The 15,119-nt window shown below is 37.0% G+C and overlaps 1 protein-coding gene across 2 annotated transcripts in view; it reads left to right on the top strand.

The window, feature by feature from the left end:
* SYNDIG1 (synapse differentiation inducing 1) overlaps nt 1-15,119 on the top strand; it is a 287,258-nt gene that overhangs the window by 152,554 nt on the left and 119,585 nt on the right. For both annotated transcript variants that reach the window (XM_027853942.1, XM_027853943.1), the window contains exon 4: nt 8,949-9,086. In XM_027853942.1, the coding sequence (XP_027709743.1) occupies nt 8,949-9,086 (138 nt within the window). The remainder of the gene's footprint in view (nt 1-8,948; nt 9,087-15,119) is intronic.

Raw genomic sequence — 15,119 nt, 5'->3', positions numbered from 1 at the left:
ATAGATAGATAGATAGATAGATAGATAGATAGATAGATAGATAGATAAAGGGCATAGGGTGAGTTGAAGATGAATGGGTGACAGCTGAAGAATAAAATTAAAGGGTGAGAGGATTATACTGGGAGGAAAAAGGGAGAGGTAGAATGGGGTAAATTATCTCACACAAAACAGACAAGAAAAAGCTTTTACAGTGGAGGGGAAACGGGGGAAGGTGAGAGAGAATGAGTGAATCTTATTCTCATTGGATGTGACTTAAGAAGGGAATAACATACACACTCAATTGCGTATGGAAAGCTATCTTACCCTACAGGAAAATAGGGGGGAAAGGGATAAGAGAGCAGGGGGATGATAGAAGGGAGGGCAGATTGGGAGAGGGGGTAATCAGAAGCAAACACCTCGGAGGAGGGACAGCATCAAAAGAGAGAATAGAATAAATGGAGGGCGGGGGAGAGTGGGATAGGATGAAGGAAAATGTAGTTTTCCACAGCATGACTACTATGGAAGTATTTGGCAGTACTATACATGAGGGTGGGTGGGGAGGGAGGAAGGGAGAAAATTTGGAAGCCAAAGTTTTAAAAACAAATGTTAAAAAATTGTTTTCACATGCAACTTGGAAATAAGATATACAGGTGATGGGGTATAGAAATCAATCCTGTCCTACAGGAAAATAGAAGAGGAAGGGGATAAGAGAAGGGTAAGGTAAAGATAGAAGGGAGGGCAGATTAGGGCAAAGGGTATTCAGAATGCATGCTGTCTTGGGGTTGGGTGTGGGATGAGATGGGGAGAAACTTTGGAACTCAAAATCTTGTGGAAGTGAATGTTGAAAACTAAAAATAAATAAATTAATGAATCTAAACAAAAAAATAAGAGGCCTGTTCTTGTTCAGTCATTTTTCAGTCATGTCTGACTCTTTGTGACCCAGTTAGGGGTTTTCTTGGCAAAGGTACTGGAGTGGTTTGTCATTTTCTCCTCCAGCTCATTTTCCAGATGAGGAAACTGAGGCAAATAGGGTTAAGTGCCTTGACCAGGGTAGTGCAGCTAGTAAGTGTCTGAGGCCAGATTTGAACTCACAGAAATGAGTCTTTCTGACTCCAGGCCTAGCACTCTATCCACTGAGCCACCTAGCTGCCCATCTAAGAGGCCTCTGTTGACTTTAAAAAAAAAAAAGTTTGCAATTTAAGTTCTATTCAATCATCAGCCCCACACCTTTGTAAGTATTGAGTACAGAGAAAAGAAATCCTTGGTTTTGTTGTTTGTTTTGCTGTTGTTTGTGGTAGGATGTTTGTTGGTTTATTTTATTTGAGGGATGGATATTCTTTTCTGAAATCCTTCCAATGTGGGGAGCTCTCAGTTTGGAAAATCCCTCAACATAACAACAACTAAACCTCTCTGAAGCTGTTTTCTTGTCTATAAAACGAAAAGATTAGACTAGATCCATGCTGTTAAACTCACATAGAAAAAGATCCCTGGGGGCCACATATTTCCTTAGAAAACCATAAATCAACATTTTATATTTTATGTTTTATTTTTTATTTATTTTTTAAATTATTTTTCAATTGCATTTTAATCTAGGTTGTGCACTACTCAACAGTTTTGCAAGATGCAGCTTGACAACTGAATGACCTCCAAAATCCCTCACATTTCCAAATTTGTTGTCGTATCAGCTCACCTTTCATAATTTTAGAGAGTTTACTGGAGGGCTGATTTGAAATTGCCTGATTTATCTATACTAATGTATGTTAAAGACAGGACTTCAACCCAGGTCTTCCTGAGTCCAAAACCAACCTTTTATTAACTCTTGTCATACTGCTCATTCTTTGCTTATTTCTCATCAATAATTTAAACATTCCACAAGCATCAGAGCGAACATAATGTGGTGTAGAGTGTTGTTTGGAGTCAAAGAACCTAGGTCTAAATCATATTTCTGCTTCATATTATCTTTGTCACTTTGGGTGAGGCACATAACCTCCTTAGTATTTGATCCTTAGTTTCTTTTGTATAAAATTAAGGACATGGAATAGATAAGCTTTGTAAGGTTTTTTGTTTGTTTGTTTTTTTCCTAGCCCTAGATTTATGATTCTCTATTGCCCATTGTGGAATGTTATTTTATAGCTAATCTTTGAAAGAGACTTTGAAATTATGGATAAATGAAATGCTGTGGAATCAGAAAGACCTGGTTCCAAATCTTTCTTCTGACATATACTATGTGATCATGGATAACTCAATTAATTAATTGATGAGTACCCCTGGGCAACTCTCAAAGAACAAAAATTGCAGAGACAGCCAACTAGCATTTATTTATTTTTTCTACTAAATAGTATTTTATTTTTTCCAATTACATGTAAAGATAGTTTTCAACCTTCACTTTTATAATATTTTGAGTTCCAAATTTTTTCTACCTCCCCCTTCTCCCCCCACCCCAAGATGGCATGCAATCTGACATAGGCTATACATGTAAAATCCTATTAGATATATTTCCACATTAGTCATGTTGTGAAGGAAGAATCAGAATAAAAGGGAAAAACCACAAAAACTGTATTTTCCTCCATCCTATCCCCCCATTTATTCTACTCTCTCTCTCCTTTCACCCTGTCCTTCCTCTAAAGTGTTTTGCTTCTGACTACCCCCTCCCTCAACCTGCCCTCCCTTCTATCACCACCCCCCTTCTCTTATCCCCTTCCCCTCCTACTCTCCTGTAGGGTAAGATAGATTTCTGTACTCAATTGTGTGTGTATGTTATTTCCTCTTTGTGCCAATTCTGATGAGAGTAAGGTGCACTCACTCTCCCTCCCCTCCACTTTACCTCCACTGTAAAAGCTATTTTTTGCATTTTTATGTGAGATTATTTACCCCATTCTACCTCTCCTTTTTTTTCTACCAGTACATTCCTCTCTCCCTTCTTAATTTTATTTTTTATATATCATCCCTTCATATTCAACTCACACTTGTGTCCTCTGTCTATGTTTACTCCTAATTACACTAATACTCTGGATTTTTCATCAAGAACGCTTGAAAGTCCTCTGTCTCACTGAATGTCCATTTTTCCCCTGAAGGAGTATACTCAGTTTTGCTGGGTAGGTGACTCTTGGTTGTGATCTTATCTCCCTTGCCCTCTGGAATATCATATTCCAAGCCCTCTGATCCTTTAATATAGAAGATGCTAAGCCTTGTGTTATCCTGACTGTGGTTCCACCATACTTGAATTACTTCTTTCCGGCTGCTTGCAATATATTCTCCTTGACCTGGGAACTCCAGAATTTGTCTATGATATTCCTGGCAGTTTTCATTTGTGGATCTCTTATAGGAGGTGATCAGTGGATTCTTTCAATTTCTATTTTACCCTCTGGTTCTAGAATGTCAGAGCAGTTGTCCTTGATAATTTCTTGAAAGATGATGTCTACACTCATTTTTTCATCATGGCCTTCAGGTTGTCCAATAATTTCTAAATTATCTCTCCTGGATCTATTTTCTAGGTCAGTTGTTTTTCCTATATTTCACATTGTCTTCTATTTTTTTCATTCTTTTGGTTTTGTTTTGTTTCTTGATTTCTCATAAAGTCATTAGCTTCCTTTTGCTCCATTCTAATTTTTAAGGAATTATTTTCTTCAGTGAGCTTTTAGACCTCCTTTTCCATTTGGCAATTCTGCTTTTTAAGGCATTCTTCTCCTCACTTGGCTTTTTGTACCTCTTTTAGCATTTGGCCTAGTTTGTTTTTCAAAGCTTTATTTTCTTCAGTATTTTTTTGTGTCTCCTTTACCAAGCTGTTGACTTGTTTTTCATGATTTTCTTCTCTTCCCAATTTTTCCTCTATCTCTCTTATTTGATTTTCAAAATCCTTTTTGAGCTCTTCCCTGGCCTAAGACCAATTCATATTTTTCTTGGAAGCTTCGGATATAGGAGCTTTGACTTCATTCTGTGAGTTTATGTTTTGATCTTTCTTGTCACCAAAATAAGATTCTATAGTAAGAGGGTTTTTTTTTCCATTATCTGTTCATTTCCTAGCCTATTACTTGACTTTTTAACTCTTTGTTAAGGTAGGGTTCTCTGTATGGGGGAGGGGGATGAACTGTCCCAAGCTTCAGGGGTTTTGTGCAGTTATTTTCAAAGACACTTCTAGGAACCTGTAAGTTTTCTGTTCTTCCAATTTGGTATGATCTAAGGAGAGGTGTTTGCTCCTCTCCTGGTCTGTGCTCTGGTCTATGAGTGACCACAAGCCCTCTTTTCCGCCCTGCAACTGTGAGGAGAGTCCCCTCTCCACTGCAACCACAAACTCTGCTATGCTATGTGCTCCTCCTCACCCTGGGACTGCCACCCAGGACTATGACCCAAATCTGCCTATGGGCAAAGCAACAGAGTCCTGCCTCACTGCTAGCAAAGAGCTCCCTGTAATATCCTTCTGACCAGTTGTTCAACTCCCTTACGATTTATGGGCTGAGAGCTCCAGAACCAGCTGCTACCACTGTTGCTGCCACTGTGGATTCAGTCACTCCCAATACTTACTCCTGGTTTCTTGGGGCCAGGGCTATGCTGGCACAGCCTGTGCTTGACTGGTCTCCACTCTCACCCAGGTGCAACTAATCTTTCCTGTTGACTTTCCAACTTGTCTTTGGCATCTGTGGGCTGAGAGGTCTGGAAACTGCCCCTGCTACCAGTTATTCAGTCACCAGTGATTCAGTTGACCAGAGACCTGCTCTGAGTTTGCTGGATCCTGGTCTGCTTTAGTGTGGCCTGTTCTGGACTGTGTGCCTATCTCACCCTGGTGCAGCAGACCTTTCCTGTTGACGTTCCAAGTTGTCTTGGGCGGGAAATTTGTTTTACTCCATCTTTTTGTGGATTCTGCTGCTCTAGAATTTGTTTAGAGTCATTTTTAAAGGCATTTGAAGAGGTTTGGGGGGAGCTCAGGTGAGTCCTTGCCTTTACTCTGTCACCTTGGCTCCTCCCCTCTAGCATTTATTATTTAATATTTTTCAAATTTTATTTTATTTTTAATTAATGGAATAAAACAAGCATTTCCATAATGTATCATAATAATAATTAAAAAGATGATTGTCTATGAAACTACAATCTATTATATGTGTATATATATATACATATACACATACACACACATAAATAGATAGATAGATAGATAGATATAGATATATATAAAACTTGTTATGCCTTTTAAAAGTGCCCTGTTATGTATAAGGGATTGTGCTAAGTGCTAGAGGTACAAGAAAAGTAAAAAAAAAACAGTCCTCACTCTCAAGGACTTCATAGTCTAATAAGAGAGACAGCATGCAAATAACTATCTACAAATAAGATGTATAAAGGGTAAATTGAGGATAATCTTAGATGGAAGACACAAAAGTTAAGGAAGATTAAGAAGGACTTCCTGCAGACAATGGAACTTTAGCTGAAACTTGAAGAACCTAGGAGGCTGGGATGAAAGAGGATCTAAGAGTAGTTAATAAGCTCTAGTGGAAGCAATTTCCTCTCTAGATATTCCCTACATGGTGAAATCTCATGTTCACAGAAAAACAAAACAACAACAACACAAAGATTAAAAACAAACAAAAGATTCCATCTTTATCAAATTATCTACTTTGAGTGAATTAATGAAATGAATGATAGATAAATCCAGTAATCTCCACTTCAGTTTTCCATTCTGATTCAACAGTTGTACATCTTAAGATTCCATAGACTGAGTGTGATAGTTCAGTGCACAGAAGCTGCTTTCTTTGGAGGAGTTACTGTATGGGAATACACACAGCTGTCTAAACCCCCAGAAGCTGTCTGGAAGCCCTGAGTGTTACACATTCTTCATTCACATAAAAGATGGAGGCATTCAGAGATGTGACAAAAAAAAATGGGACAACCCCACCTGGAAGGTTTAAGGTCTATAAACTTAATGAATTATTCATTCCTGTATGTTCCTAAGTTCTTCCTTCTGTACTAGATGTAATGATGGTAATCTTCATTTGATGCTACTGTTTTGAAATACCATATGGGAAAGAATGTGGCACAGCAGAAAGAATGGAAATTACTCTGACACAGGGTTGACGCCTGGGTATTATGTGATTCTTGAAACTGGAAAAATGATAGCTTATGTTGAGAGAAGGTACTCTATGTGTTTTCATAAAAGAATTAGTCATTTTAACATTTTTAGGTCAAAAATTGGTTCATGGAGTTTTAAAAGGTTGATCATACAATTTTTAAAGCATTCTAACTATTTTTATGAAAAAGTATGTAGTACATTCATAATTGCATCCCAAACAGTCACATGAATAATTCTTTTCTCTGGGTTATGCACACCAAAAAGTTGGGAAGTTTTTTTTAGGAACTCAAAATTTATACTTTAAATCATAAGGTTGTTTTTTGAAATATGTTAGTTGTTTCAAGTCCAGTCTCACATTAAAAAACAAACAAACAAACAAAATATTTTGTTTTAGATCAAAGGATTTAGAATTGGAAGGGACCTAAGACATCATCTCATCTAACCCACTATTCTAGATTAAGGATGGGTACTATGGAGGCCAAATGACTTCCCCAAGGTCACAAAGCTAGTAGGTATCAGAAGAAGTACTTGAACACAGGTCAAATGATTTCACACCCAACTCTCTCTCTCACCTGTGTGTACCTAGGGACATGAGTGCACACATACACAAACAGTAGGGGAGTTTTCATCATTGTGACTCTGTAGTTTGTGCGGATGTGTTCTAGTGTACTAATGCTGAAGTCAGGGCTTTTCTATGCATTTTCCTGATGTGGGTCTGGAAACAGGGATCAACCAGAGAGAGGGACAGACAGATACAAGTGTTGTCACTGAAAGTTTATATATTTCTCCTTAGCAGATTACCTAGAATTACAATAACCACAGAGTAAGTAGGCTAATTCTGTCTTTACAAATGATAAAACTAAATTTCAGAGAAGTTAAATGACTTTTCTAAGGCCACATAGTTAATAACTGGCCCAGGTAGGACTTGATTTTAGATCCTTGAACTCCAAACCTAGTTTCCTGTACACTAGAACATTTTATCTCTTTTATATTCCAAGACCACCTGCCCAAACAGCTTGGGGTTTCTGAAGAAAAATGAATGATGCATCTGGGGCCAGCATTTACAGAATACTGGCTTAACAGCAGTTGCTGTCATCTCACAAAGGGCAGGTAAATCACTTCCTAAGGAAGGCAGTGACAAATATATCACAGGAAAGCACTCATTCAAGTATTTTTTTTTATAGGAAATGAACTCTGTAGCAAAATTTATCTTCAATATAGTCCCAAATAAAATCTTTCCGTACACATAGATCCCAAACTGACTCATAAATCATGGGAAACCAGTAAGAATGAGAGCAACAAGATACATTTATGTGTCAATGTCTGGTTTCTAGTCTTTGTTTGACAACCTTTGATAACAAATTTTTGGATAAGGAAAAATGACTCCCAAAAGAATGGAACTGCTCATATAAGAATTTTTTAATTAATTTTCATACTTGAATTCTCATATCATGAAAGAAGTTGAAATAAAATATCTGTGATTAACTTCTACTGAATAATGTGATACATATGTACAATGTGATGTCATCTATAAAATGCTGTGCTTAGAATGTGAAGAATTGTGTTCAAATCCAGCCTCTGACTTATACTAGCCGTTTAACATGTCTGAGTCACAGTTTCATCATATATAAAGTGAATGGGCTGGACTTGATTGCCTATAAGGCCCCTTTGAGTTCTAATTCTGTAATTCTCTGATTAAAGAAATAACTTGACTGACTAGGATTAAATATTTAAGAATCTCCCACCTCAACCTCAACTTGAATAGACTATTTGCCTGGGACCTAAAGATGTCAACATGACATAAGACTTAGGGAAGACTTCACAATAGTTGTCTAGTACTTTAAGGAATAGGAAAAAATAGGAATTTTTTCTGCTTGAGATCTGGGGGACTACTTTAAAAAAATTGGTAAAATTGTATAAAGGCAATTCATTCTTAATGTTAGGAAAATCTTCCAAACCCATAAAGACACCCAACAGTGGCCTGGGCATCCAAGGGTGGGAGTGGGCTCCCTGTCACTAAAGTGTTTCAAGCAGTCCTTGGAGAATATGTTGTTGAAAAATGTAAAAAGTATCCTTGATCAGATATGGGTTGAATAAAACTATCTCTGGCATCATTCCCAGCTCTGAAATTCTATGATTCTGTGATTCCTCAAGAGTTTAAGGTCCCCGAGATTTCCAATGATGCCTATTACTCGCCCTCCCATATTCTGCAATCCTGCCAAGCTGGCCTTGTCACATACAACACTCCTCCCAGTTCCATACTTTTGCACTAGTAGTACAATGGGACAGATCATTGGGCCTGGAATCAGGAAGACCTGAGTTCAAATCCAGTCTCAGATACTTTCCAGCTATGTTACTTCAGACAAGTCACTTATGTTTGCCTCAGTTTCTTCAATTGTAAAATGGAGATAATAATAGCATCTACCTCTCAAGGTTGTTGTGAGGGTCAAATGAGATAATATCAGTAAAAAGCGCTTATCACAGTGGCTGGAATCTCCCCCTCCTTGCCCCCACCACCAGCTGTTCCCCAAGCTCAGAATTTCATGGTCCTTTCTAATATCCTCTCTTCACAGCATCTGTTTTTTCCTTTGTGATGGAGGTCAGGTACCATCTTTTATATGAAGAATTTTCTGATGCACACTATTGCTAGTGTCCTCATTCTTAAACTACCTTTTATTTAACTAATTCGTATATATTTATATTTATTCACTTTACAATATATGTATTCATATAACCATTTGTTGTCTCCCCTAATTAGATATTGTTTTATTCTTTGTGCTTAAACACATAGCCCATAGCACAGTACATAGTACCTAATAGGCTTCAGCGAATACTTATTGGTCAATGTTGTCATTAACCAGTGTTTTCTCTCTTCCCCATCTTCTTATCCCTCCTCCCTTTGCTATTCCAGAGTGACTATTCAAGTGACACAGAGAGCGAGGACAACTTTCTGATGATGCCTCCACGGGATCATCTGGGCCTCAGTGTTTTCTCCATGCTCTGCTGCTTCTGGCCTTTGGGAATTGCTGCCTTTTACTTGTCCCATGAGGTAATGTAAAAACACAATCACGGTGCAAAGCTCAGTTCTCTTACCTCAATGCACACGCCTGATGAAGTTTTTAGCAGTGTAACCTGAAGTGACCTCATTCAACTTGTGTCTGAGGGAAAGGGAGATACGCACTTGTCAGAGGAAAAATCTGGAGAATAGGGCAAAGCAGGTAAGCCCAGGGCAGATGAAGAGTGCACTTAGGGAATAAAGACTGAATTACTTTTGAGTATGTTCAATATTTCATCATCCCTTAGCAACTATAAAAGTCTTCTTTCTTCACTATCTTGCCATTACCCTTTAGAAATATTTGTAAGAGGGCAGCTAGGTGGCACAGTGAATAGATCTCTGGCCTTGTAGTCAGGAGGACCTGAGTTCAACTCCAGCTTCAGACACTTAACACTTACTAGGTGTGTGACCTTGGGCAAATCACTTAACCCTGATCGCCTCACCAAGAAAAAAAAAAAAGAAAATAATATTTTTAAGAACAGGAAAGCTTGATAAATCTTTTATGTATATATATATATATATACATATATATATACATAGATACATGTTCATACATATGTACATATACACATATATATATAATCATAATAATTTCATTTATTTACCGCTTTAAGATTTACAAAGTGCTTTACACATGCTATCTAACTTGATCTCATAACAACCCTCTAAGATAAATGCAGTCACTATCTCCCTTTTACAGATGAGTAAACTGGGGCTGTGGGGGTCACTTTCCCAGAGTGACAATGATATTAAGCGCTTAAAGAAAGATTTGAATTCAGTTCTTCCTGAATTCTAATCCTCTATCCATTAGGTTGCCTAGCTGCACACCTCTGAACAGTGAAAATAAAGTCATCCTTAGGACAGCTAAGGGGCACAGTGGATAGGGCACTGAACTTGGAGTCAGGAGGACCTGAGTTCAAATCTGACCTCAGACACATAACAGTCACAAGCTATGCGACTCTGGGCAAGTCACTTAACCCCAATTACCTCACCAAAAATAAATAAATAAATAAATAAATAAATAAATAAATAAAATAAAGTCATCCAATTGCTGAGGGTGATATTAAAATAGCCTCTATTTCTGAATAACTGTTCAGACCCACTAACAGGTACCCAGTTGAGAAGGTAAGAGGTCCCCCATTAGGCAATGTACTGCGGTACAACAAAGTTGTAATAAGGAAGACTAAAAGAAAAGTGGTTCATTCAGGTTTTTATAAAGGATAAAGGGGTGGGAATTGGCTATGGTCAATAATCCCAGATGCATTGGTTGTGGGCAGGTCAGGGCCTAATAGGGCAGCTAGGTGGTGACTAGGTGCATAGGACCGGAACTGGAAGCAGGAAGACCTAACTTCAAATCTTACCTCTGATGCTTACTAGCTGTGTGATTCTGGACAAATCCCTTAACTTCTTTAAGTCTCAGTTTCTTCATCTGTAAAATAGGGAAAATAACAGCACCTACTCACAGGGTCCTTGTAAGTATCATATGCCTTAAAGTGCTATGTAAATGCTAACCATTATATAGTATGCCCTTCTCTGCCCCTAAAAGATAAAAGAATCACTTGAGGGTAATGACATCTCTATAAGCTAATGACTTTCTTTTTAATGGATAACTAGTTCTGTGTGCTGCTTGTTAAGAAGAGACAGGTAGAGATCTCTCCTGTCCCATCCATCTCCCTTTTTCTTCCAGTTGTGCAGCATGTCTCCATGGTAGTATGTGTCTTCTTAGTCATCTCAATTTTCTTTTCATTTATTGGCACATAATGATCCACAAAGCTTATAGGAGAGAAGGCAAGAAGTGTTTAGCTAGCATTCTTCTTCCTGAAGCTCCCTGCAATTTCCAGGTTAAATTGTCCCTCTTCTAAGCATAAATGTCTCTATGGCAGGGGGAGGGAGCATTCTAACCTGACATGAACAGAAACTTTTCAGAGCAAAACAACACTATGTCCCATACAACCCAATAATCTCCAATCTCCAGAGCTCAGCTCATGTTTTTTTTTTTGTTTTTGTTTTTTTTCCCAAGGAGGTAAGGCAGTGGTTAATGAGACACTTTAGAATTTGAGGAGCCTTGGTATTGGAAGTTGATAGGGAGAAGCCAGTGATTTGCTTTTTATTTCATATTCATGACTTCATATCCATTCCTGGCATCCTCATCCCAGACTGTCTGTCCCTATCAATCCCATACAGGTGTAGGAATGCTGAACACTTTCTGTTGCATGCTCTTTAAGCATAGCTGACTGGCAAACAGGGATTCCACAGCCTTGGACAGGGCTGGCCAGGATTCCCAATGGCCTTCCTTCTGGTTGGAAAAACTGGAGGGTAGTATGAGAAAGTAGAAACTAGACACTGATCACAAGAAAGTCACAAAATATTCTCACAAAAAAAGTGCAAGGAAACACACCTCCTTATCCTTAGACTAGCAGTCACATCCCCTCACTGCTTAAATTACATTTCAGAGCCTGGATTAGGTTGCTGAGGTACTCCAAGTAAAAGTCTAATGTGGCAGCATAAAAGGTGGTGAAAATGGACTGATGAAAAATAACTTTGCAAGAATATTGAATATTTTTAGATGCAAATAGCAGCATATTCAATGATGCAACTTAAATCAAATAGGAGCAGTTTGATGGTCTGTAAACCAAATGTAATGCAAATGGAATTTCCAATTACAAAGGACCAAGGTTGATATGTAAAACAAATAGAAGCTGGTGAACTTCCAGCAAAGGCTTAGAAATGTTGTCAAATTTGTTTTTAAAGGAGATTCTTGTTCAGATATAGGTTAGAGTTGAAAGTCATTGATGCCCCTTCTAATTCTAAGACTCTACATTTCTATGATTCTACTTGTGCTTCTATAGTATCCATAGTCTAACAAGAATCTTTCTTCTTACTTCTAGCCTCTAGTGATGTTCCCTGAAGGTGTATATGAAAGAGTACAAATGGGAATTTAAGTAGTATGGAACCTTTAAACTAATAAAAAGCTATTATCACTCCCTGAGTTAAAGAATAGTATAAAAATTAGTGCCATACTAGAGAAAAAATTTTATTATGGATTTTTTATTTTCATAAGAATCCTTGAAGTGGAAGGAGGATTATTGAGATTTTCTACTGGGAGCACTGTGATCTTTGCAAAAGTATTCCACAATCTTGAATTATTTCTTTTTGAAATAAAAGAAATTAAAGAGTTCTCCACTTCCTCTTTGAAGTAATGGATCAGAAAGTGTGTGTATGTGTGTGTGTGTGTGTGTGCATGTGTATGAGTTGTTTCTTTTATATAGTCATATCACATATCTATTTAAAAGCCTGCAGCAAAACCCTATTGCCTACTGAGTCAAGTTGAAATTCCTTTGACTAACATTTCAAACCCTTTATAATTTGATCCTACCCATCCTCACTTTCCACCCTGATCTTATGTGATCTTCCTCCAATCAGTCAACACAAAAAAAAATACAGTACCAAAAGGATTTTATCTTTTTTTTTTCCAGTTATCACTTAAGTAGCTCTTTGATATAACATACATATTGCCATATGCTGTGTCTCTGTCTTTGGAACACTCATATTGTCCTTACCCAAGGATTATTGCAAAAAATGTGGGAAATATATCATTTTGGAGTAATTCCCAATGTGAGAAACTAGACTAGAGCATGTCCTAGAGAGTGGCTTGAGATATATTGATGATAAATGATTGGATTAGTGTTATACAGAGAGTATCGAAGTGAGGTGGGAACTCAAGTCCTACTGACTCTATCCCAGCACTCTCCACTGCGCCAGGCTGCTTCTCTATAAGAAAATAAAGACCAAGGTTCTAATTTCTTTAGGCATATAGCTTTTTAAATTTATTTTGTCATTTTTTTTAATTTCAATGCATTAATATTTAGCCTTAAGTCTAATATATTTCTGGAAGTTTAATACCTTAGATATTTAGATGGGTTTTAGCTTTGTCTAAATATGAGTAATTTAAAAATAATCATTTTCTATGTCCATGATACATGAATCTTAGCTTTTTTAAATAGGGCCACTAGAATTATGCAAATGACCTTTCAGTACCACTAATTATTTTATAAATCAACATTTTCCATGGCACTGCATTAATGTCATTATGGTGTAAGAGAAATGTGATGTGCATAAAAGTTTAGTCATTCTTGGAATTAATTTTCTCAAAGACAAAAATCTCTGAACATAAGAGTCATTTGTACATGAATATTCAGCTTATTTCCAAACACAGGAGCACATATGTTTATCTGCCTTATTCCTTTCACAATCTATAATGATTTTCTTGAATAAGCTATGCCTGCAGTGTAAAGCAGTAAAGAATCTGCAGAGTTTCAGCCTGGCTGTTAGGCTATGTTTATCCAGTTTCGCCAATAATGAATGAATTTCAGAGACAGAGTCTCTGGGAATTGATTTGAAGGGGAGGGGACCACAGTAAAGAAACAATGTGTATCATACCAAGAGAAAAATTTTAGATTAGCTAGGTGGTGCAGTAGATAGAGTTTTGAACTTGAAATCATGGAGTTCTGAGTTCAATTCTGGTCTCAGACACTTATTGTCTGTGTGACCCTGGGAAAATAAAATTCACCTCTCTGTATCTCAGCTTCCCAATCAGCAAAATGGAGATAACTATACCATCTACTTTATATGTTTATTGAGAAGATAAATGAGATATTTTTGAAACGCTTTGAAAAACTTTAAACATTATATAAATATTAGCAATTATTCTCATTATTATTTATTTTTGAAACTCATTAAATTAATCTAAATTAATCCCTTCTGTCAAGTGAAGATATTCTGAAATCTGATATCCCCGTAAATAGAGTAATACATAACTTCTCACTTGTAAAATCCTAACCAATTGATTCAATTATTTTATTATTTGTTTCTTATTCCCTGAGTTGATACTGTCTGGTTAGAGTAAATGAATTTATTCAGTTTTCTCATGTGCAGCACATGACTGACTTAATTTTTTTTTATTTTTTTTTCACTTCTTGAGTAGTATTTTCCCAATTACATGTCAAGACAATTTTTAGCATTCGTTTTTACAGGATTTTGAGTTCCAAATTTTTCTTCCTCATCACTTCCCTCCCCTCTTCCTGAAATGGTAGGCAGTTTGATATAGGTTATACACGTGCTGTCATGTAAAACATATTTCCATATTAGTCACAGTTGTGAAAGAAGAAACAGATCAAAAGGGAAAAAAACAAGAAAAAGAACAAAGTAAGTGAAAAAAATATGCTTTGATCTTCATTCAGAATCCATCAGTTCTTTATCTGGATTATGGATTGCATTTTCCTTTGTGAGCCCTTTGTACTTGGATCATTGTGTTGCTGAGAACAGCTGAGTCATTCATAGTTGATCATCACACAATGTTGCTGACACTGTGTATAATGCTTCCCTGGTTCTGCTCATTTCACTGTGCATTGATTCTTACAAGTCTTTCCAGATTTTTCTGAAATCTTCTTGTTCATCATTTCTTATTGCACAATCATATTCCATCGCATACATATACCATAACTGGTTCAGCCGTTCCTCAATGGCTGGAAATCCCTTCTATTTACATGATTTTGCCACCATGAAAAGGGCTACTATAAGTATGTTTGCACATGTAGTTCTTTCCCTCTTTTTTATGATCTTTTTGAGATACAGATCTAGTAGTGGCATTGTTAGATCAAAGGGTATGCATAGTTTGGTTGCCCTTTGAGCATAGTTCCAAATTCCTGTCCAGAATGGTTGGATCAGCTCACAACTCCACTAATGGTTTATTAGTATGCCAATTTTTCCAAGTCCTCGCAAATATTTATCATTTTCCTTTTTTGTCATATTAGCCAATCTGATAGATATGAGATGATACCTCAGAGTTGTTTTAATTTACATTTCTCTCATCAAAAGTGAGGTAGAGCACTTCCTCATATGGCTATGGTTAGCTTTGATTTCTTCATCTGAAAACTGTTTGTTCATATCCTTTGACCATTTATGAATTAGGGAATGGCTTGTATTCTTATAAATTTGACTCAGTTCCGTATATGTTTGAGAAACAAG

Source organism: Vombatus ursinus, unplaced genomic scaffold (assembly GCF_900497805.2).
Source record: "Vombatus ursinus unplaced genomic scaffold, bare-nosed wombat genome assembly UNPS02010219.1, whole genome shotgun sequence".
Classification (NCBI taxonomy): domain Eukaryota; kingdom Metazoa; phylum Chordata; class Mammalia; order Diprotodontia; family Vombatidae; genus Vombatus; species Vombatus ursinus.
This window is presented reverse-complemented; position numbering and strand designations above follow the sequence as displayed.